The sequence below is a fragment of the Octodon degus genome, unplaced genomic scaffold (assembly GCF_000260255.1).
Source record: "Octodon degus isolate 3935 unplaced genomic scaffold, OctDeg1.0 scaffold00116, whole genome shotgun sequence".
Classification (NCBI taxonomy): domain Eukaryota; kingdom Metazoa; phylum Chordata; class Mammalia; order Rodentia; family Octodontidae; genus Octodon; species Octodon degus.
In genome coordinates this window covers 6,426,522-6,447,893 of record NW_004524692.1, presented here as the reverse complement: position 1 = coordinate 6,447,893, position 21,372 = coordinate 6,426,522, and the positions used below count along the sequence as shown (strand labels likewise).

The 21,372-nt window shown below is 39.4% G+C and overlaps 1 protein-coding gene and 1 non-coding gene across 3 annotated transcripts in view; both read right to left on the bottom strand.

Moving 5' to 3' along the window:
• Window positions 1–9,653, bottom strand: part of Cd84 (CD84 molecule) — a 41,525-nt gene extending 31,872 nt beyond the window's left edge. For both annotated transcript variants that reach the window (XM_023699820.1, XM_023699821.1), the window contains exon 1: window positions 9,575–9,653. In XM_023699820.1, coding sequence (XP_023555588.1) covers window positions 9,575–9,620 — 46 coding nt within the window. In that variant the 5' untranslated portion in view covers window positions 9,621–9,653. The remainder of the gene's footprint in view (window positions 1–9,574) is intronic.
• LOC111812203 lies at window positions 8,874–8,980 on the bottom strand. Its single transcript, XR_002817777.1, has one exon. It is a non-coding gene; the product is annotated as a U6 spliceosomal RNA (small nuclear RNA).
• Window positions 9,654–21,372: the final 11,719 nt, after the last annotated feature.

Sequence of the window (21,372 nt, the reverse complement as noted above, 5' to 3'; positions counted from 1 at the left end):
TGAGAAACAAAATTTGTGGCAGATCTTGAGGGGCAAAAAGAATGGTACTAGATAAAAGAAAGGGAGGCTATTTCAGGTCCTTGGCTCTGAATAAAAGTTTAGAAGCAGAACTTTTGATGTTGGGTATAAGATGTACAGAACAGGGTAGAGAGAGGTGCAATTGGATCTATAAGTTAGGCTGAGACTTGGGGTGAGCTTGAGCTAGAGACATATCCTGTAGGCAGTGGAGACCTATTACATTTTTTACAAGTTAAGATTATAATAATGTTTTAGGGTTGTTGTGACTTAGTGATGGTATATAAAAAGAATAAGAGGAAAGAGAGGCCGGGTGACAGAGATTATTTAGGGAGCCACTGTAGCCATCAGGCATGGATCAGGGCTTGATGATCGGATGAAAGGAAGGGCTGAGCTGAAAGATAGCAAAGAGAAAGGCAAGAAATAAGGAAGCACTTAAGAAAATTCAACACTGTGTCTTGAATTTCTTCTTTGTGCTAGTAGAATACTGCTGCAAAACTGATAAAGTTCATGTTGGCAAGAAGTCCAGGGAAAGGAACAGTTTAGGAATATTGTCACTGACACGATAATGGACCATGTAAGAAAGCAGTTGGAAGGATGAACGATAAGGAGAGATGCACTGTCAGGGTGGGGGAGAGCTACTGCAGAATTCGCCAACTCTTTTCCAGTATTTGTTCTGTCTTTCATCTTAGGGATAGAATTCCTAATTTCTAGAAGGAAATGTAGCCAGCCACCCTGAATGAAGACTGCATTGTCATGCTTTGTCCAAGTGTGGTCATGTCACTAAGTTCAGGCTAACAGCGTGACAGCAACCGCGCTGTTTATACTTGCTGTCTTCGGGAAGAGGAGACCCTGCTTTCTTTATCCCTTCCTTGCTTCCTGCAGGCTGGAAGGCCAAGACAGCTGCATCCCAGACAGATGGAGTGGAGTGTAAAGAGAAAGCCAAGTGCTGAGGCTGGTAGAGCAGAAAGAAAGACCCTCATGATCTCGTGACCTAGACTTTTAGCTGTGAATTGCCACCTCAGGACTTTTTACATGAGCAAAAGATAGACTGGCCCCTCGCGTAAGCCATTCTTACTTTATTGCTTTTGTTACTTATTGTCAAACAGAAATCCAAGCTGTTTAGAAACATCCACAAACAGGAAGTAATTAAGGGAAAGGAGGCCATTTAGGAAGAGTGAAGCTGAAGCCCAAAGTCGAGTCTCATGAGCAGTGCTCACGTCTACAGCAGAGGCTCTATCAAGAGAAACCAGACCACCTGGCAAGAGCAGTGTCAACGTGATCTCAGTGTTGTGGATCCAGCAAGGAGGACGAGTCCCAGGAAAGGAGGTGTCACTGGGCTTAATGATTCAGAGAGTTGGAGAGGGACAAAGACTAAATATAATCCCTATACTAGCCTGTTAGGAAGTTATTGATGGCCTTTGCAAATGCAGAGCAAGCCAGGCATGGTGCACAGGCCTGTAATCCCATAACTCTGGGAAACTGAGGCAGAAGGATTACAAATTCAAATCAATGCTGGGCTACTTAAGACATTTAGCAAGACCCTGTCTAAATAAATAAAAAGAGAAAGAAAGAAAGAAAGAAAGAAAAACAAAAAGGGTTGGGGATGTAGCTCACTGTGAAGGTCATGGGTTTAATCCCCAGTAGTGCAAAAACAGAAATAAGAACAATCAAACAGCAGCAAAAGCCTCAAAGAATATAGAAAAAGTAAGACAGTTCAATTGATGGCCAATGTATAGGAGCCTGAGGACAGGTTAGGCCATAAGAAAGTGGAAGAGAAGTCTGACAGTAAAAGAAAGATGATGAAATGGAACAGTACTTTGCTTTAAAATAGGAGAGACTGGCAGAGGCAAGCAGAGAGACATTTCCGTGATGGGGCTGCCCGAGGAGAGGTGCTGCTACTCCAGGGCTCTCGGGAGGACTTTCTTGCTCCCAGCTTCAGTGAGTGACTTGAGCCCAGTGACCCAGCCAATAGCACTAAGCAGAGTGAGAGAGACACAAGACATGAACAGTTTCCATGGAACAGAAGATGGCAACTAAAGTAGGGTTCCACCTTTATCTGAAGTAGAGGGGGAAAGGGAAAGGGAAAGGGTGAACAGAAAAACAGGGGCTTTTGGAGGTGTCACTGGGGTTGGGGATAGAGGAAAGGAGGCATGGGAAGGCAGACAGTGCACAGGTTTGAGCCAAGTGGGCTTGTTTTAGATTATGCTTTTTTTTTTCTTTTTTGTTGTACCAGGGATCAAACTCAGGACCTTGTATTTGCCAGGCAAGCACTTACTCCACTGAGCTATCTCCCTGGCAAGCAGGTTTGTTTTGAATTCAATTCTTGACATTTAAGTTATTCCAAGATGGGATTTAATAGAGTGTATGTCATATGGAATTGTTGGGAGGGTACATAAAAAGATGCTTAATATGCGATGGATGTTTATAACAGAAAAGATAAGGTGGAAGAAGGGCAATCTTGGCAGCCTTCATTTCTACAGTAACAGAAGAGGTAAGACTAATTGGTAAGAGTGAGGAGATCAAAATTAGACTTGCTAGGAAGTGTAAAGATTAACAGCACACGTTAAGAATCTAGATGTCTTTAAGTCTGAGGTATTGTCTTGAGGACAATTATTGAATTCAGCAATGCTCAGTTCCTTATCTCTACAACATAGGTATTATTAAATAATTTATGAAGATAAAATGCAGCTTACCACTTGATGCATATTAAGGGTTTTGCTACTATTACTTTGAGGACTGCACTATTACTTTGCTACTATTACTTTGAAGACAGGTGTGGCGATGAGCTCCTGTACTTGCAGCTCCTGTACTAGGCCGAGAGGTAAGGGGAGAGCCAGTTCAAGACGAGCGTGGGCAATTTAGCAACTTTGGGAGACTTTGTCTTAAAAGTTTTTAAACAAAAACCAACAAACCAAAGCAGCATACCCCTGGGGTTTTGCAAGCTCTCTCATCTCCTTTCATCACTTTGTCATTCTCCAGGAGGAGCTTTTGCACTTGCTGTCTTCCGCTTTACCTACCACATTGGTCTCCACTCTCATGTCACCTCAACAGAAGAGCTTTCCTGACCATCAGATCTAAAATAGCACCTCCCACGCCAGTGCTGTGCCCTGCTTTACTTTTTTCCATGGCAGTTACTATCACACCCAAAGCATTGCCGTAGCATACTGAGATACTGACGAACCATCTCTCAACCTCCCTGCATCACAACTCTCCTGTGATGTCTTTACCAAAAACACAGAAACTTTTCTTCTGTCACTAAAATCTCCCCAACAGCTAAGAGATGGTTACTGTCTGTTAAAAAAATAAATAAACATTGAATACATTTTTTTTTGCTAGTGATCCAAATCCTTTATGCAGCAACAGAAAATTGAAAACAATACAGAAAACAAGACATCAAACAAAGAGATAGCCAGAGAGAACTCTTCGTTTGTCTGTGGGTCTTATTGGGAAAGGTCAAAGGTTTAAAGCTATTTATAAGAAAGAGCAGTTGGCTCACTGTAACTTCTTTTTATGCCAGTATTCTAGAGTTTTTATTAAAAAAACTATGTCTATCTATAGGATGAAGACTTATAACATAGTAAAAATATCTTGAACTTGGGGGTCAAGAAACATTCTAGTCTAGAGTCTGTTACCAGCTAGGTAAATGCCCATGAAAGTTACTAACTTACTAAGTTTCAGGCTCCTACTTGGTAAATGAGATAAAGCAGAGCTGACCTGTTGCTTGATGAATTCTGAGGTTTGCCCACAATTGAGTCTTTCACGAGTGTATCCTAGTGAAGAATGTGAGGATGACAAGAGGAGCCTGTCCTGCGGAGCCTCTCTGCCTGCCTGGAGGTGAGGCACATGGCTTTGTGGCTAAGTACTCAACAGCTTGGCGTGAATGCCGGCTGTGTGGGGTATTGGGCCTCAGCCCTGGGAAAAGTTCATGACCTCTCTATGCCTCAATTTTCTCAACTTTAAAATGAAGATCAGGGTAACATCAGACTCATAGAAGTGTTATGGGCATTAATGAGTTAATAATTGCAAACTTGTTAGAAGAGTGCCTACCATATCCTGAGCAAGCATGTGTTTGTTATATAAAACAAATCTGGGGCTGGGGAGATGGCTCAGTGGAATAAGCGCTTCCCTGGCAAGCGCAAGGGTCTGAGTTCAATCCCTGGTTCCACCAAAAAATAAATAAATAAATAAAATAAAACAAATCTTTTTTTTTTTTTGGTGCAGAGAGTAAGAGACAATCTGAAGGGGAAAAAAAGCTTGAGGTACTAGGGAGATGTTAGAAGAAGTCAACCCATAAGAAGGGAACTGTTGCTTAGCAGAAAATCCCCACATGCTTTTTCTAGTAAGCATTTCTTGTTTTTTTTTTTCTGTAGCTAAACTTGTTCCCCTTTTTTTCATGCACTGCCTCCAGTGTGTGTGTGTGTGTGTGTGTGTGTGTGTGTGTGTGTGTGTGATGCATCCTGTACAATGAAGGCTTGGGAAGCTGATCAAAGGCAGCTTGACCATGTGACATCCCCACAAAAAGCTGGCTGTAACTGTTGGCAGGCAAAGAGTGGTTATGACTGTGCAACTCCTATGAGGAGATGCGGAGAACAAAGAGCGAGCAAAAGTCAGAGAGCAGAACCACTGGGTCATTCTCTATTGTGACAGACAGCCTTTGATTACAATGGTCTAAGGGAATCTGCCATTCCCATAAGATAGAATTCTATTTTCTTCTGAAAGATATACATCACATCATCTTGAGTCCTGAGATGTGGTGATTGTGTTTCTTTGTCTTGGCTGTACTGGGGGTTGAACTTAGGGCCTCACACATGTTAAGCGGGAGCTCTACCACTGTGCCACGTTTCATGCCCCACAGACTCTACATCATTTTTCCTGAGAGTCAGGTTTATCTGAGTCAGTTTCTTCAAAATAAACAGAAATACACACAAAATATTGAGACAGAAACGGGGTATGACTAGCCATTGTTACTCTGTATTAGTGGACATTTGATCATTGAGATAAAAAAGACAGTGTGGGTACCTAAAGAGTTCCACCTCAGGCTGGCCGGCTGAATGCTCATTTGTTCCTGGTTCTATATTGGTGAATCTAGTTGGCTGTAAGCTTTCAAATTCAGTTCTCTCCAAGGTCCAAGTTAGTTTTTTGTTGTTGTTGTATTTCTTAAGGAAGGGTCTAAGAGGGTGTTCAGCGTCTCACTACTAGATCAGACTCGTAGTGATCTGCCATACTCGTAGTGATCTGCCTGTTTACAGCCTCCCAAGAGCTGGGATTACAGGTGTGCACTACCATGCCCACTCTCATTTGCCATCTCAGCGTAGCCCAGCCATGGGGCCGTAATGGCATGACCAAGGATTGAAACCTTGGCCCCTGCACCTGCTTGCAAGTGCTTTAATCTGCTGAACTATTTGGCTGGCCCTTTCCAAGGTCCAAGTTAGTTTGATCCAGAAGTGTTCGAGTAGCCTCTGTAGTGTGGCATGGTCCTTGCAGCTCTTGTCAGAAGACTCTTCTTTTGCATTGTTGGTGACCAGCTAGATCTCCAGGGGTCCATTTTTGTCCTACTAGGGTCTTATGTCATCACCAAAATGCAGATCTCAGTTTTTACTTGGAAACTGGTGATGACACAGTGCATCACCTGATGCGTGACATCTAAGTTTTCAGCTGATGCGTGATACCTAAATTTCCCCATACATGATATATTTCCATTTCTGTAACTGACTTTCTGCTTCTGAGCCCTTTCTGAGTGTCAGCAGTGGTCATTGCTCAAGTCTCCTCCTTGAACTGAGGTCTTGTATTCACTTTGAAGAAGGCTCTGCAAGGACATCAGACCAGGGGCAGATGTCTCCCTCTCACCAGCACCCTTCTACAGACCTGCATCCTGCCTCAGACCTCTAGAGTGACAGTGGGGTTCAGTCATGCCTACACAGATGTCCAAGTGTGTCCCTTCCCTTCTTTGGATTTAAGTTCTGCTAGAATGTACCCAATGGGACATCAAGACAATGTTGATATTGGATGCTTGCTTGTTTTACAGCAGCTAATTCAAGTCAAGCAAAATCATACAGGAATGAAATGTCCTTGAATAGCATTCAGAGACATGGCTACTTCCTTAGATATCTGACCTTAATGGCTTGATTATCTGTCTATTATTGGCAAGGGTCTGCCCACCAACTCCAGATCCCTCTATGGTGGGAGTAAACACAAGTGCAGCTTCTACCTGAATAATTCTATCTTGTTAGAAATAAATAAACCATCATTTTTCCCTGACAATTTTCTTTCTTTTTATTTTATTTTGTTTTTTTCATTTTATGTATTTGGTACAGGATCTCGCTACACAGCTCAGACTCATAGTGATCCTCCTGTTTTCAGTCTGCCCAGCTCAGGGATTACAGGGGTGTGCCACCAAGCCTGGTTTCCGTCAATGGCTCAGGTGCCCAGGGGATGGGGCCAGCATGGAATGCAGGACTGGGGATCAAACCCTTGTCCCTGCACTTGCCAAAGCAGGTGTTTAGTCCACTGAGCTATCTCACTGGCCTCCTGACAAATTTCTAATATGTTAATCATTTATAGTTAATATTTTATTCCACTTCAGCATCAAGGTGAGTGGAGGCAGCACGACTTGGTGATTGAATCCAAGGACAATAGTGTTTAAATCCTACTTCCTCTACTTCTTGGCTAAATGACTTCTGATTTTCTGTGTATCAAGGTGTGCATTTGTGAATGGATATATTAATATGATCCATCTCATTGGGGTATTATGAGGATTCTACAAAATAATAACTGTGGACTGCTCAGGGTCATGTAGACATAGAGTGACTGCTCTACACAGAGTTGGATATTACTGTTATTGATGGACAATAGAAGGAGCAAAATGAGGAGTCATATAGATGCTAGAAATGGTAGGAGAAAAAGAGAATTAAAATAACATGAGACAACATGTAGAGGGATTGCTTAAGGAGCCGAGTGGCAAGCTCTGTGATCTTCCAGCCACATGAGGGAGTGGCTGGTAGGATACAGTCAGAGTCAAGCGTCCAAAGTTATGATGAGAAAGCCAAGATCAGAGCATATGATGGTGAGTCTTGATTCTTGGGAAAAAAAATTTCCAACGCGGAGCAGTCACGCACTCACACACTCAGACTTCCCTTATATCAATGATTTTGGGAAGCAAAAATCATTGAATTCATCTTTCTTGGACTATCCCAAAAAGAGGATTAAGGCATGGAAATAATGCTTAATAATGCATGAAAAAAAATTTGTAAAGCAATCATAGATTTAGCTAATACTTGACTACGTGTATGTTCAGGTAGTAGGCTAACTGCTGCATGCAAATTGTCATTTTGATTGTGAAAATAAACCTATTGTATCAATAGTTCCCCATTTTAAAGTGAAAGAAACAAAGATTAAGTAACTACCCTAAGATTGCAAAGCTAGTAGGTGCCTGATTCACTATTAGCTGCAAACTTCAACTTCAGTTTCAGTAGATGGAAAAAGCACACCCTACAGCTACCTGTTATGTTAGAAGATTTAGCCCTTTGAAGAACAGAAAGAAGTTGAAAACCATCACTGATGTCCAATACTGTTCTGCGTTTTAGCCACCACAGGAGAGACAAAAAGTAAATATTTAGGGCCGGCCAAATAGCTCAATGGATTAAAACACCTGCAAGCAGGCTCAGGGGCAGGGATTCGATCCCCAGGCCTGTGGTGCCAGCCCTGCCCCAGGGGCATGCTGACACAGCAATTGACAGTGGGCATGGTGGTGCACCTGTAATCCCAGCTCTTGGGAGGCTGTAAGCAGGCGCATCACTAGTCTGATCTAGTAGTGAGACCCTGGACACCATGTAGACCCTTCCCCAAAAAAAAAAAAAAAAAAAAAAAAAAAAAAAAAAAAAGCAAATATTTGACACTGGGGAGGTCGTGGCAGGAAATGAACACAAAACTCCTAGATATGAGGCAGTGTTTTGATAACTCAGATGTCATTTCAAAACAAAACCGCACTATAGAAAGGTATCATTCAGTGCCAACACACCACCCTGACCCCATTTTTGGATCCTGCTGGGGACACAGTGAAAATAGAGTGAAAGATGGCATTAAAAAAAAAAAAAAACCAGTTATTGAGAAGGAGATGGAGCATAAAGACCTCTATGGCTTTGATGTTAGAAGAATTAATGTCCATTTCCAGCTCTGTTCCCAATAGTGGAACTTCAAGTTAACTGGTATAACTTTGAATCAATCTCCTTCCCCTTCCCTTCCTCTCACATATTGGAATTATTAATAACCATTTCACTGATTTCAATGATTTTAGCATTGATAACATAAAAGTAGGCATACACATTATAGAATGCTTTGTAAATTAAGTGGCATTAAATGGCCCACGGTCTGTCCCTTCTCTGGAAGATTAGAAAGGTCCCTAGAGTGAACTGTTTTCCCCCACTTACTGTTTCTATGCCAAGGTGACCAGCAGTGACTGCAAAAGCTTGGCTTGCTTAATGTTGCATTTTCCATGAAGCTCATATTAAAAAGGGATAAAGCCTTACCTGGTCAATACAACCATAGTCTACCTTTTCAGAAAGTCCTAATCCACTAGGTTACCGATGTTCCCTAGTAACACAGGTTACTCAGGCCAACAATGCTAGGCATTTGTGCATACTCAGAGCAGGTAGGAGGTATTGCAACTAGATTTTAAAATTCTAAAGAGCATATTCTGTGTAAACAAGAGAGCTTTGAATTTACAATGATGATGTGTGGAATGACAAGGTACTCTGAGGCCCATGTTAGTGTTCTAGTTTTCATTGCTCTATTAGCAGCTAAAGTTAATTTTCTTTTGTAATTTACTACTAAGCCATAAGTAAGAAGAGCAGGGTTTTTAATTTAGGTTAGCCATTTCTTTTTTGCATGTCATCCTTGCGCAGGGGCCATGCTAATCTTCTCTGTATCGTTCCAATTTTAGTATATGTGCTGCCGAAGTGAGCACTAGCCATTTCTTTTTTGAGACTTATTTATCAAAAGGAGCTAATCATCGTCCCACCATTTATTTTAATTTGCGGGGGCGGGACTGAGATGCATAGCAATAACTCTGAGTATGCTTTGAAATGAAAAGAGCTTATGTGGGGGGGGCTTTCACAGGGGCCATGAGGAGTTATGCAGTATTCTAATCCAAGAAAGCAGGGGCATGTTATTAGGGAGGTCTGTCTTAAAAATCACGTAATATATTTTAGCATCAGAAAGAAATTGCATTTAGTTCATTCAAGGTTGTGGATGATCTGGCTCTTTGCTGGGCTTTGTAGGTGAGTCTAACAAAGTGCTGGCTCTTCTGAGAAGAGAGATTTTCCTTAGATCTTTGGAGACAGGAGAGACAGAATTCAGAAATATTAACCTCGAAGTTTAGACACTCTTAGATTTGGATCCTAAGTCCCTCCCCCAACAGTTGGTTCCATTTTGAGTAGGACAGTACTGAGACCCAGGGTGTTCGGTTGAAAAGAGATCAAAGGGACATTTCAAGGTTTCCTTAATGGTCATTTCTAAAATTTTATGGGAAGCGAGGGGCTCAGCAGGGGTCAGAACTCACAGGTTTGTAGGCATAGGAGCAAGATCCACAGCTGGTGATGAGTCATCTTTTTCTGGGGTCTGGTCTGCAGACAAGTACAGTACCCTCCTAGACACTTAGGCTTTCTTGCTTCTTTTTATAGCTAGACTCAAGAAAGGAAGTGTGAGTCAACTGACTTAGGAAGCTTCAGACTTTGTACATATGCTAGTATTTTCCAATAATATAATTAATATAAAGTGTGGGGGAGTGGGGAGACAGCGAGGATGTCAGGGGAAGTAAAAGCTATCAGGATTCATTTTATTTATTTACCGATTTCCCACCATAAATTTATTCAATATATAGTTGAAATATATTAATAAAAAATTAAAAACAATATAAAATGCCGAGCACTAATTCTTTGATCAATTAACATTTATTGAGTACTTACTATATGCCTGGCATAAATCTAGGTGCTAGTAATATCAACAGCAATACAATAATTAATACCCTCTTTTAATGAAGTGCATTCTTTTGGGAGGAATGAGCAGTTACACAGGAAATTCCAAGAAAATGGAATAAGTATTACTGTAGGGAGAAATGCAGGCATCTCTCAAAGGCACAGCCAACCCAGGCTACAGCATGATGGAGAAAGAGTACCAACAAAACTGATGCCAAAGCCCAAACAGGCCTGCAGAAAAAGAATGCCTTGACACATGATAGGACTTTATAGATGGCAGCAATTAATATTATATAATCATGGTGCTATAAAATATTAGAATTACATAATTATATAATACACATTGTGCTCAAAATACATAATCATTAGCTGGCCACTCAGGTTTATGTGCTTGCCTCTGATCAATTTTAATCTTCGGCATGTGCAAAGCCAGTTTTTCCCACACCTCTTATTAAATTAGTTTTTAATCTTTCTTCCAGTGAAAGTGTTTGGCACCTTTGTCAAAGATAAGGTGGATGAGAATGCCTGGAGTTGTTGGTGCATCTTCTAATCTGTTCCATTGATCTTCAGTTTTGCTTTTTGCCAGTAACATGCTTTTTTTAAAAAAAAAAAAATCACAGCACCTTTATATATAATATCAAGCCAGGGATTGTGATATACCCTGCCTTACCTTAGTTGTTCAGAATTGGCTTCACTATTTTAGGTCTCTTCTGTTCCAAATGAATTTTAAGATCATTTTCTCCAGTTCTGTGAGCTATGCTGTTGAAATTTTGGTGAGAATTGCACTAAATTTGTATAATAGTTTTCAAAGTCTGACCATTTTCACTATATTGGTTCTTCCTACCCAAGAGCAAGTGATATCTTTCCACTTTCTGATACTTTCTGTTCAATCTCCTTTTCTACAATATTATAGTTTTCAAAGTAGAGGTCTTTTACTTCCTTCATTAGATTGATTCCTAAGTATTTCACTATTGTTTTTTCCCTAATTTTTTCTCAGTGAGTTTGCTATTTGTGTACAGGAAGACTATTGATTTTTGATTGTTGACTTTGTATCTAGCTATACTACTGAATTTGCTTATTAAACCTAGTAGTGTTTTAGTAGAGTTTTTAGGGTCTTCTATATAGAATATCATATCATCTACAAATAATGATAATTTAACTTCTTCCTTTCCAAACATTATTCATTTTATTTTTTCTCTTTTCTAATTGCTCTGGCTAAAGTTTCCAGGATTGTGTTGAATAAGAGTGGAGACTGTGGACATCCTTGTCTTGTTCCTGATTTTAGAGGGAAAGCTTCCAGGTTTTGTCCACTTTGTACGAAGCTGGCTGTTGGTTTGTCATAGACAGATTTTATCAGGTTGAGGTAAAGGCCATCTGTTCTGATTTTCTGTAGAGGTTTTTCTTTTTCTTTTTTTTTTTTTGTCATGAATGAGTATTGGACTTTGTCAAAAGCTTTTCCTAAATCTACTGAGGGTTCATGTGATTTTTGTCTTTGGCTCTGTTCATGTGGTGGCATTTATGAATTTGTGTATATCGAACAACCTCTGTATTCCTGGGATGAATCCCATTTGGTTGTTTTGTATAATCTTCTTGATAATTTGCTGAATTCTGTTGCCAGTATGTTATTGAGAATTTTTACATCTATATTCATTGGAAAAATTGATCTACAGTTCTCTTGTTCTTTTTCTAAGTTAGGTCTTTCTCTGCTTTGGTGTCAGATTAATACTTGTTTCCAAGAATGAATTTGGGAAGTTAAAAGTTACCTTTTAACTTCAATAAAGGGTTTGAAAAGTATTAGTATTACATTCTCTCTAATTTTCTTCTGAAATTCAGCAGTAAATCTGTCAGGGCTTGGGTTTTTTTTTCATTGGTAGATTTTAAATTGCATCTTCAGTTTTACTGATTGATATTTATTTGCTTATGATTTTTATATCTTTTTAATGAAGCTTTGGTAATTAATATGTACCTAGGAATATGTCCATTTCTTTTGCACTTTCCATCTTATTAGAATACAAGTTTTCAAAACAGGTATAGATGATCTTCTGGATTTCTCTATGGTCCATTTTAATTTCACCCTTTTCATTCCTAATTGTGTAGATTTGAGTCTTTTTTTTTTTTTTTTTTTTGGTCTGACTAGATTGGATAAGGGTTTGTCAATTTTATTTAATCTTTTAAAAGATCAACTCTTTGATTCATTGATTCATTTTATTGCTTTCTTAGTCTACAATGCTTTAATTTCTGCTTTGATATTTATAAATGCCTTATATGAGCTTTTGGGTTAGTCTACTCTTCTTTTGCTAGAGTTTGAGATTCTCCATTAAGTTGTTCATTTGCACTTGCTATGTTTTCCTGATCTCTCTCTCTCTCTTCCTCTCTCTCTCTCTGCAGTCCCTCATAGGACTGCTTTCAGTGTGTCTCATATGTCATTATCATTTAATTGTAGAAACTGTCTAATTTCTTCTTTAATTTCATCTGTGACCCATTGGCTGTTCAGGAGGGTGCTATCTAATTTCTGTGTATTTATGAAGTGGTTTCTTTTACCACTGATTTCCAATTTCATTGCCCTATGATATGATAATATGCATGAGATAATTTCAATTCTTTTGTGTTTACTTAAGCATAGCCTATGAGCTAGTATGTGGTCTGTTTTGAAAAACTTCCTGTATGCAGTTGAGAAGATGTATTCTGATGTTGGGTGGAACATTCTGTAGGTATCCACTAGGTCCATTCATTCAAAAGTTTGGTTAAGTTCTGATATTTCATTGTTGATATTTTGTCTAGGTAATCTATTCTTTTGTGACAGTGGGGTATTGAGATCCCTGATGCAATTGTATTAGTATTTATTTGATTTTTCTTATCTATTAATATGTGTTTTATATAGTTGGAGCACTGGTATTTGTCACACATAAATATTTATAATTGTTATTGTTTTGTCTTAGGTTGTTCAATTTACAAGGATGCAGTAAACTTCTTGGTCTCTCTTAATCAGTCTTGGCTTGAAATTCTCTTTATCAGCAAATAGAATAGCTACTCCTGCTTTTTTTGAGTTCCTGTTGCAGAGACTATTGTTTTCTATCCTTTGACTCTCAGTCTATGGAATTATTTTTGATTTACATGTATTTCTTGTATGCAGCATATTGTCAGATCTTGCTTCTTGATCCATTCTTCCACTCTGTGTCCTTCAACTCATAAGTGTAGACCATTAACATTGATGGCTATAATTGACATGTATTGACTTATCCTTGTCATACTATTTTCTGTTGTTGGCTTCCCCTCCTTCCTCCTTCTTCTGTCTAATTGCTTGCCTTACCTGGTGGATTCCTTCTTTTGGGATTCCTTGAGGTGTAGTCCTTGTTATTTCTTTCTAGAAAGTCCTTCAAAATATTTTGGAGCACTGGTTTGGTGGTCACAAAATTTCTCCAATGTTATATGCCACAGGGGCATTTTATTTCTCCATCAGTTTTGAAAGACAGTTTTGTGGGTTTCCTCAATCTGGGTTAAAGGTTTCTTCCTTTAGAACTTAAAATATTTCACTCCAAGCCCTCCTTGACCTGAGGGTTTGTGCTGAGACGTCAGCTGTGATTCTGATGTGTTTTCCTTTTTTTTTTTTTTTTTTTTCTAACAGCTTTCCTAAGATTCTATTCTTGCATTGAATTTCTGGAATCTTTACTATGATAAACCTGGCTATAGTTTTTTTAAATGGCTACTTGGATTCTCTATGTCTCACTTATCTGTATGTCAAATTCTTTTTCCCTGCCAGAAAAGTTTTCTTCCATGACCTCAATGAATAGTATTTTAACTATTATTCGTGCTATATCCTGGTTTTTTATAGACTCTGATCAATCTTAAGTTGTTGTTTTTTGCTTCCTCTAGCAGCTGCTGGATTGATTTCTCATGGTCCCTTGATATTTTTACAGAATATTTATTTTTGTAATCACTAACCTGAATAAAGCACTAGAAAAATATCAAATCAGAATAACTGTCCACAATGAAAATCATGCTTAGTGACTTGTTTGTTGTTTTTGCACTTGCTATGTTTTCCTGATCTCTCTCTCTCTCTTCCTCTCTCTCTCTCTCTTCCTCTCTCTCTCTCTCTCGTCCTCTCTCTCTCTCTCCCCCCCTCCCCCCTCTCTCTCTGCAGTCCCTCATAGGACTGCTTTCAGTGTGTCTCACATGTCATTATCATTTGCACTTGCTATTTTGTTTGTTTTTTGCTTCATCTAGCAGCTGCTGGATTGATTTCTCATAGTCCCTTGATATTTTTACAGAATATTTATTTTTGTAATCACTAACCTGAAGCATATCTTCTATATCTGAGATTCTGTCCTCCCATTGGCTTATCTTTCTTTGGATACTTTCAGTGAAATGTTTATTCTCCTGACTATCTGCTTGAGTCTGCCTTATGGATTCCATTTCTTTTCTATGCCAAGCATGCTTAGCTCCATAATTTTCTTAACCTCCTTTATTTTTTAAAATCTGTATTTGCTCTAGAGTCACTAAGCATGATTTTCATTGTGGACAGTTATTCTGATTTGATATTTTTCTAGTGCTTTATTCATCTGCTTTGTTGTTACTACTTCAGGGAGGTCAGATGAGCAGCTATTGGATTGTTCTACTTCGTTGCCTCTTGGGTTTGCCTTTAGTGAACTGGATGTCTGGGGTTGTATCTTGTTCAAACGTCTTCTCATTTTTTTCTTTTATATTTTAGGGAAGGGCATGCCCAGTCTCAATCACTCTCTCAGTGCACCCTGGGGGCGGGGCTGGCACAGCATGCCTGGGGATCGAACCCCTGGCCCCTGTGCCTACTTGCAGGTGCTTTAATCTGCTGAGCTATTTGGCCAACCCTTCTCATTTTCTTTCTTTCTTTCATTTTTTATTTTAATTCCTTGGATGATGCTTGTAAATTGCCTACAGTGGGTTGCTTTGCCATTAGTATTTAGAACCCTGAGAAAATGACTATTTCTCTGAGATATCATCCAGGTGTAGCTGGCTTTTAGATTTTGAGTCTGTTGCAGCATCTTACCCCTTCACTTTTGGGGGGATGAGAAGTTGCTGCTTGCTTGTCTCAGCCCCTGTTTCTTTGGCACTGTGCCATAGTATTTTCTATGACCTTTAGTGAATCTCAGTCTTAGAATGCCACAAAAATACTTCTTTAGAACAATTATGTCACTTTTGGCTAACATGGAATCATCAGCAATAAAATTGGCATCAAATACAGCACATGACAGAATGACATAACCATTAATTAGCCACCATTAAGTGTATGACCTAGATTTGTGGCTATATAATAAAATCTGAAACAAATGAGAAAGTTAAACACAGTATATAGGTACTTAATATGTCAATTTTCCCACAGATGCTAAAATTTAAAAGCGGTTAGGGAGAAAATTGCTAGAATAGGAAGAGATTAAACATAAGGCTGGAGCACAAAAGGAGATCATGTTAACTTTGGGAAACTAGTGCAGAAGACTGAAGGGAAGGAGAGAAAGAAGTGATAGAGATAAAAAGAACAGAATAGAGCAAGATTCACAAAAAGGCTAGATACCATGTTTCACATTCATATAAAAATAAGACCATCCAATGAAGGAGAGAAAGCAAAAAAATTACAAAAAACAAAAGCAAAACAACCTGTGGAGACAGAGTCCTAATCTGCATCAGTCTATCCCAAAAAGCCAGCAGTAGCTTTTTGGCAGGACAGTGGATAATCTCAGCCAGCCTGCACCTTCTGGCTGACACCAAACTTACTCAGCCTGTAGCCGTCAACGTACCTTCTATGCACCTCAGCCCACCTGGGAGCTGTTAGATGGAGCTCACAGCTGCTCTGAGTTCTGAATTCAGTTAGATCCTCCCCAAGATGGATCCTGGCCAATCGCTCTCTCACAAGATGCCTTAACCCTCAGCATTCACCGCCAGCGATTCCTTCACATCTGCTGCTCCCCTCCACCTCTGTGTCTCCCCACAGAGACCTCTGGGGCTGTAAGTAGTCATCGTGTGTCTAGAGGTTTGAATTGCTTCCTTCAAGCAGGAAGTCCCATCTCAGGGAGAAGGAGCCATCAGCTACCTGCTTCTTCTTCATGGAATTTTCTCTCTTCACTCTTTCTGTGGGCTTCATCTCATGCTTGAGATCCTTCCTGGCTCCAGTAGACCCTCTCCCCTCCAGCTTTTCTTCTTCATGTTGCTATATTCCAGTGGCTGGATGACAACTCTCAAAGAGGCTTCTTCTTTGCTGCTTACCACTCGCACTGTCTTGGTGCACCTCCTAATTAATTATTTTTAACCCATAACAAATTTTCTGGACAATAAGAATGCGTATAAGTGAATTCACTTGGAATAAATTTGCAGTACATGTTTACATTCTTTGTAGGGAATTGATACATGTGTATAATGCATCCTAATTTCCTTTCCATTTCTCCCTCCCTTCTCCATCCTTCTTCATTCCTTTTATCTCTCTCTATTTTGGTATATGTTTGCAGTACATAATGTCTACACTTTTTATGTGGAGCTGGCACACATACATAACACATTTTAATTCCCTTTATGCCCCCTTCACCCCTTGTTCTGGACCTCACTCCATTTCTTGATTCCTTTGAGAAATATCTGTCTTCCTGTGTCCTGTTATCTTTCTTTTATTTTGCTTTTTATTCATGTTTTTGATGTCTTCTTTAAGAGAAACCATTCAATTTTTAAGCTTGTGTGCCTGATTCACTTATGATCTTAAGAGATATTATGGTCTCTTAAGTGAAATAATCAGATGCACAGCTTTAAATATCTCATTGTTTCTCTTGTGTAAGAAACTCAATTGGTAAGTAAGGAGCAAAATAGAAGACAGAGATTAGGAAGTAAGAAGAGGAACAAGAGAGAGGTTAGGAGGAAGGGAAAAAAGGAAAGGATATTTTAATAAGAAAATGGAAAGGATAAATGGAGTTAAAATTTATAAATGGAAAGTGGAAATAAGGTTGAAAGGAGGTAGGGGAATAGGAAAAAAAGGATTGAGACATATTATTAGTATGTCTACTTCCTAGAAAGAAGAAATATTTAACATTTATTTCTCTTAAATTTTTTACATTTTATTGAAATGAGCCCAAATTTTGCTTATTACTTAAAAAAATAAATTTCTGTAAATTTTTGTTTTAAGAATCTCTCTTTTTCTGGACAGGATATCATGTCTGCATCATGTACTATGAATAACCACTACGAAAATAATATGCAATGTGTTAGTTATTGAAACTGTCCTACTAATTGGTTTTGAAACTATCTCATTGTTGTTTGATTCTCAATAAAATTAATAAAAAACTTTCTTTTGCCTGTTAGTCTTGTGTTATCTTTCAGCTGTTGAATTATTATTTCCTGGATCTTTGTTGTTTTTAAGAGATTTTTCCTTTCCTGGTTGATAGCTACAACGCTGTCTTCAGGGTGTGAAAGTCTATCTTTACTTTCATTCAAATGGTTTTTTCCAACTTTTAATGGAATTTTTAGTTTCCTGTATATTTCTTTGAATCTGCTTCATGCCTTCTATTCTTTCCTATATTATTCATTCAAGGTTTCCATCATTTTTCTATTCTCCTTTTTAAAAATTATTGTCTTCTTTAGAAATGCTCAGTAATTCTTTCATCATGGTTATCATTTCTTTTTTATGTGGGAGATTATTTCTGATCTCATTTCGTCTCTACCCTTCTGCAGCTATTTCTTTACTTCAGTTGCTGTTATTTCAGAGGCTTCAGGCATGTGACTTCCAGCTTCTTCTATTTTCACATCTCCTGGGTTTGTTCTGGGTGGGTTTGGGGCCTGAGATTGCATTTTGTTCCTTCTTTTTGTCATTTTCTATTTCACAGAGTACTCTTTATTTTAATTTCTGTGATATTTTTTTTTTGTGAAAACTTGATAATATGTAGCTGTATTGATATAGGGGAATGAAATTCCCAACCTGAAAGGTACCTGGGACCAGTTTGTGTTCTCTAGAACCAACGAATAAATTTTAGGAACAGAGGTAAGAGCAGAATATTTATGGAGGGGAAAGAAAGATTCTGTCCAAGCTTTCCCCCCAGAAGGGAGATCCGAATGGGTTGCCCCAGGAAGCTGTCCTTTCCAGGGCTTTTTACAGAGTAAAACCATGTGATGAGGTGGGTCTAAATTGGAGAACATGGAAACTCACTTAGGTGGTCATAAGGTGAAACAAAACTATGGTCAACCAATAAAATTACAAGCACCGTTGCTCAGGTGAAATTGATTAAATCCAGGACCTAATGAGGAAGTGAGTCATGTAGCAAGCAGGCAGGAATTCTGCACAGGGTCTCTCCCTGTTGGGGGCTGCGTTAGTGACTTATCTGGGCTCTTTCCAGGTGATTGATACCTATTTATAATATAAATCCCTGATGCCCATCTCCAGGGCAGTATGTGGCTGTATTTGTTTATTCCTCTGGCTTGAGGTCTGGCCCACACCGGGAGCATCTGTCCCTCCCAAAGTTGTAGTCATCTATCGTGTCTTCCATATTGTCTCCTTGAGGGCCGGACCCTGTCTGATTGCCTATAATATTTCTATCTAATTTAGCTGCCTACAACAGTATCACCACAATCAGAACCTCTCTTTAATGGGTCTGCTCTTTAGGTTTCTTTCCTGTGTCACAGATTCTTGTTTTTTTGTGCGTCCCAAGATTTTGCCTTCTCTGTTGACTGAGAGTGGGACATTGGTTTCTGCTTGGCACTACCATGCATCCTTTGGGATAGGGCTTTGGTGAGGTTATTACCCAAGTGCCTCCTGATATTATTACCCAAGGGAGAACATGTGGTTAAGGCATATATGGTTTCCTATTAATAGTAATACAATTAGCAATACTAATAACAACCAGTGAAATTTAGAAGTTGACAAACTTTTGTAACTGATGTGTTTAGACTTTAGATCATAGGAGTAAACATCATAGCTATATAACAAAGCAGATCATAAATTGGGAATTTGTATTTAAATTAGATCCCCTGAGTTCTCTCTGGGCACCTCCCCTTGATGTACCAGGAGTCTTCCAGGCAGACTAGTTGACCCAAGCTACCTCCCACCACTTCCGTGCTGGGAGGATCTGCGCCTTAGGTCTCAGCCTGAGTCTCAGCCTGAGTCTTGCTGGGCCTAGCAGTACACCTCAACTCACTGGATCTAGTTCTACTGAACTTGAACTCAACTGGCCAGGCCTGGCTTGGGTCTAGCTGCTGTGCTGGATGGCTCCTTCTGATTATGCCCCATCCTAGGGAGTGTCCTTAAAAACAGAACAATTTGATCTTGACAATAAAAAAAACCCTTATCTCTTATTACAGTACTGTTTGGGTCCAGTATAACTTAGGAGATGATGAGAAGTGAGTATAGAATGGCAGTAACAATAAGCAATATAACAACCATTATTGAATTCCTATCATTTTACAGTGAAATTTTGTACTGTTTCTAATTTTTGTACTATTTTTATTCTATTAAAAATAAATTACAGTGCTATTCTTCAGTTAGATATCTTCTGCAAAAGGCAAGGAAAGAGGTATGAGATCTGTATTAGTCAGGGTTTTACGTAGAGGAATAGATATAAGGAACAGATACTAACACAAGATATACAATGTATAAGGAATTACAAGATTGGCTTACGACAGTTAGCCACGGAGTTGGATGAGGAAGGATGAAGAGGGGGTCTGCACAGCTGAGACTGAAGGATTCAGTCCCAAGGTCTGAAGCTCACTGCAGTGCTCCGTGTAAGTCTCTATCAGTGGGCCGATGGGTCTGTGATGGATCCAGAGGCCAGAGAGTCTGCGCTGCAAACTAGGTGATGAAGTCCACACTTCCTCCAAGGAAGTGGAACACTGACCCCTTCCTCAGCCCCTTTATATGGTCTCTTTGTGGTGAGTCACACTGACGTGGGCCCTGTCATGTGGGTGGAACCAATCGAGCTCTAGGGTGGAATCAATCGCACCCCAGGGTGGGCCTTCTCTGTCCTGCAGGGCATGGCCCCCAAGGCCCTGAACCTCGGGGAGTCATTCAGCCAAGTTGACACAATGTACCAACCACTACAAGATCCCTTATGGTCAGGCTTTTATGACTCTTTGTGGAAAGGGCCAAGAACTATGGTACTTATAGCAGCAAAGGAAGAGGAACTTGGTATCATTGATAATCTTGTCTTCAGGGGGAGATGTGGGTCTCTTCTACACGTTTAATGAAAATAACCACACTGGATTGTCTTCTCAACTTCCACATTGTAATCCCCAGGCCAGTAAATCTGTCCTATCCTCTTCCAGTGATTCAGGAGCTCACTAGAATCTTGTTCCTCAGAGATAACCTGGAACTCCTATGTTCCGCAGACAGCTTTTAGCCCTGAAGGACATACTTGGAGCACAATTTCTTATTTTTCTAATACAGCTCATCCTGCCCCTGAGAGAGGTCCCTGGAGTAGAGACTACTTGACTACATTCCCCCCTTTTCCCCAAGTGGCAGATTCTAAACAATGCAAAGAATGACCAGGTCAATTTTCAGATTTTGGTAGGTTTGCAGATGGATTTTAAACTTTGACCCTGCTTTTGACCTGTCATGGTAAGATTTTCAGTTTATTTTGGCCACTTGTTGCACCCCAGACAAACAACAAAAAGTTCTAGACGAGACTAGAAGATACGCATACAAACAGTATTCTGTAGCAAGAGATAAAAAACACCCTGGAGAGGTTGTTTTTCCTGCAACAGAATGAAACTGGGACTCTAATACTAGAGGCGCATAACCAATTTTCTCCCTCTCAGTCCCTGTACTGAAGATGATGAAGAATAAAGTCAACAAGACAGCAATGGGGAATGAACCTCCTATAGTTTATTGGAAAGAACAAAGAAAAGCTCTTGCTACCTGAGAGGGGACCCCAAGGGAGGTCACCAAGGAGGCACCCGAGTCTAGGTGCTTATATGCATTTTTTTTTTCCTGATTAACAATGTTTGATACTTTATCATTAAATCTCTTGCTTGGATTAACAGATATAATTATGTAAGATTGAACATATGGTTGGATATAACCACTTGCGTTTTTTAAAAATAAATTTTGTGAAAAGCAAATAGCAATGAGACAGTTTCAACACCAATTAGTAGAACAGTTTCAATGATTGATACAATCCATATTGTTATCTTCTTAGTGGTTATTCATAATACAAGATGCAGACATGATATCCTGTCCACAAACACTATTTCTATTCATTGAATTAAGAGAAAGTAGCTATATATCTATCCTATTTTGAATATACAGATACAAAATAGTCCTTCATTTGTATCCTCTTTTTTAATTTTTTTTATTTTTTTTATTTTTCAACAAATAATACACTGCATATATTCTTCTTAGTGGTTAATTGCTGTACAAGATGCGGACTTGTGATCCTATTTACAAACT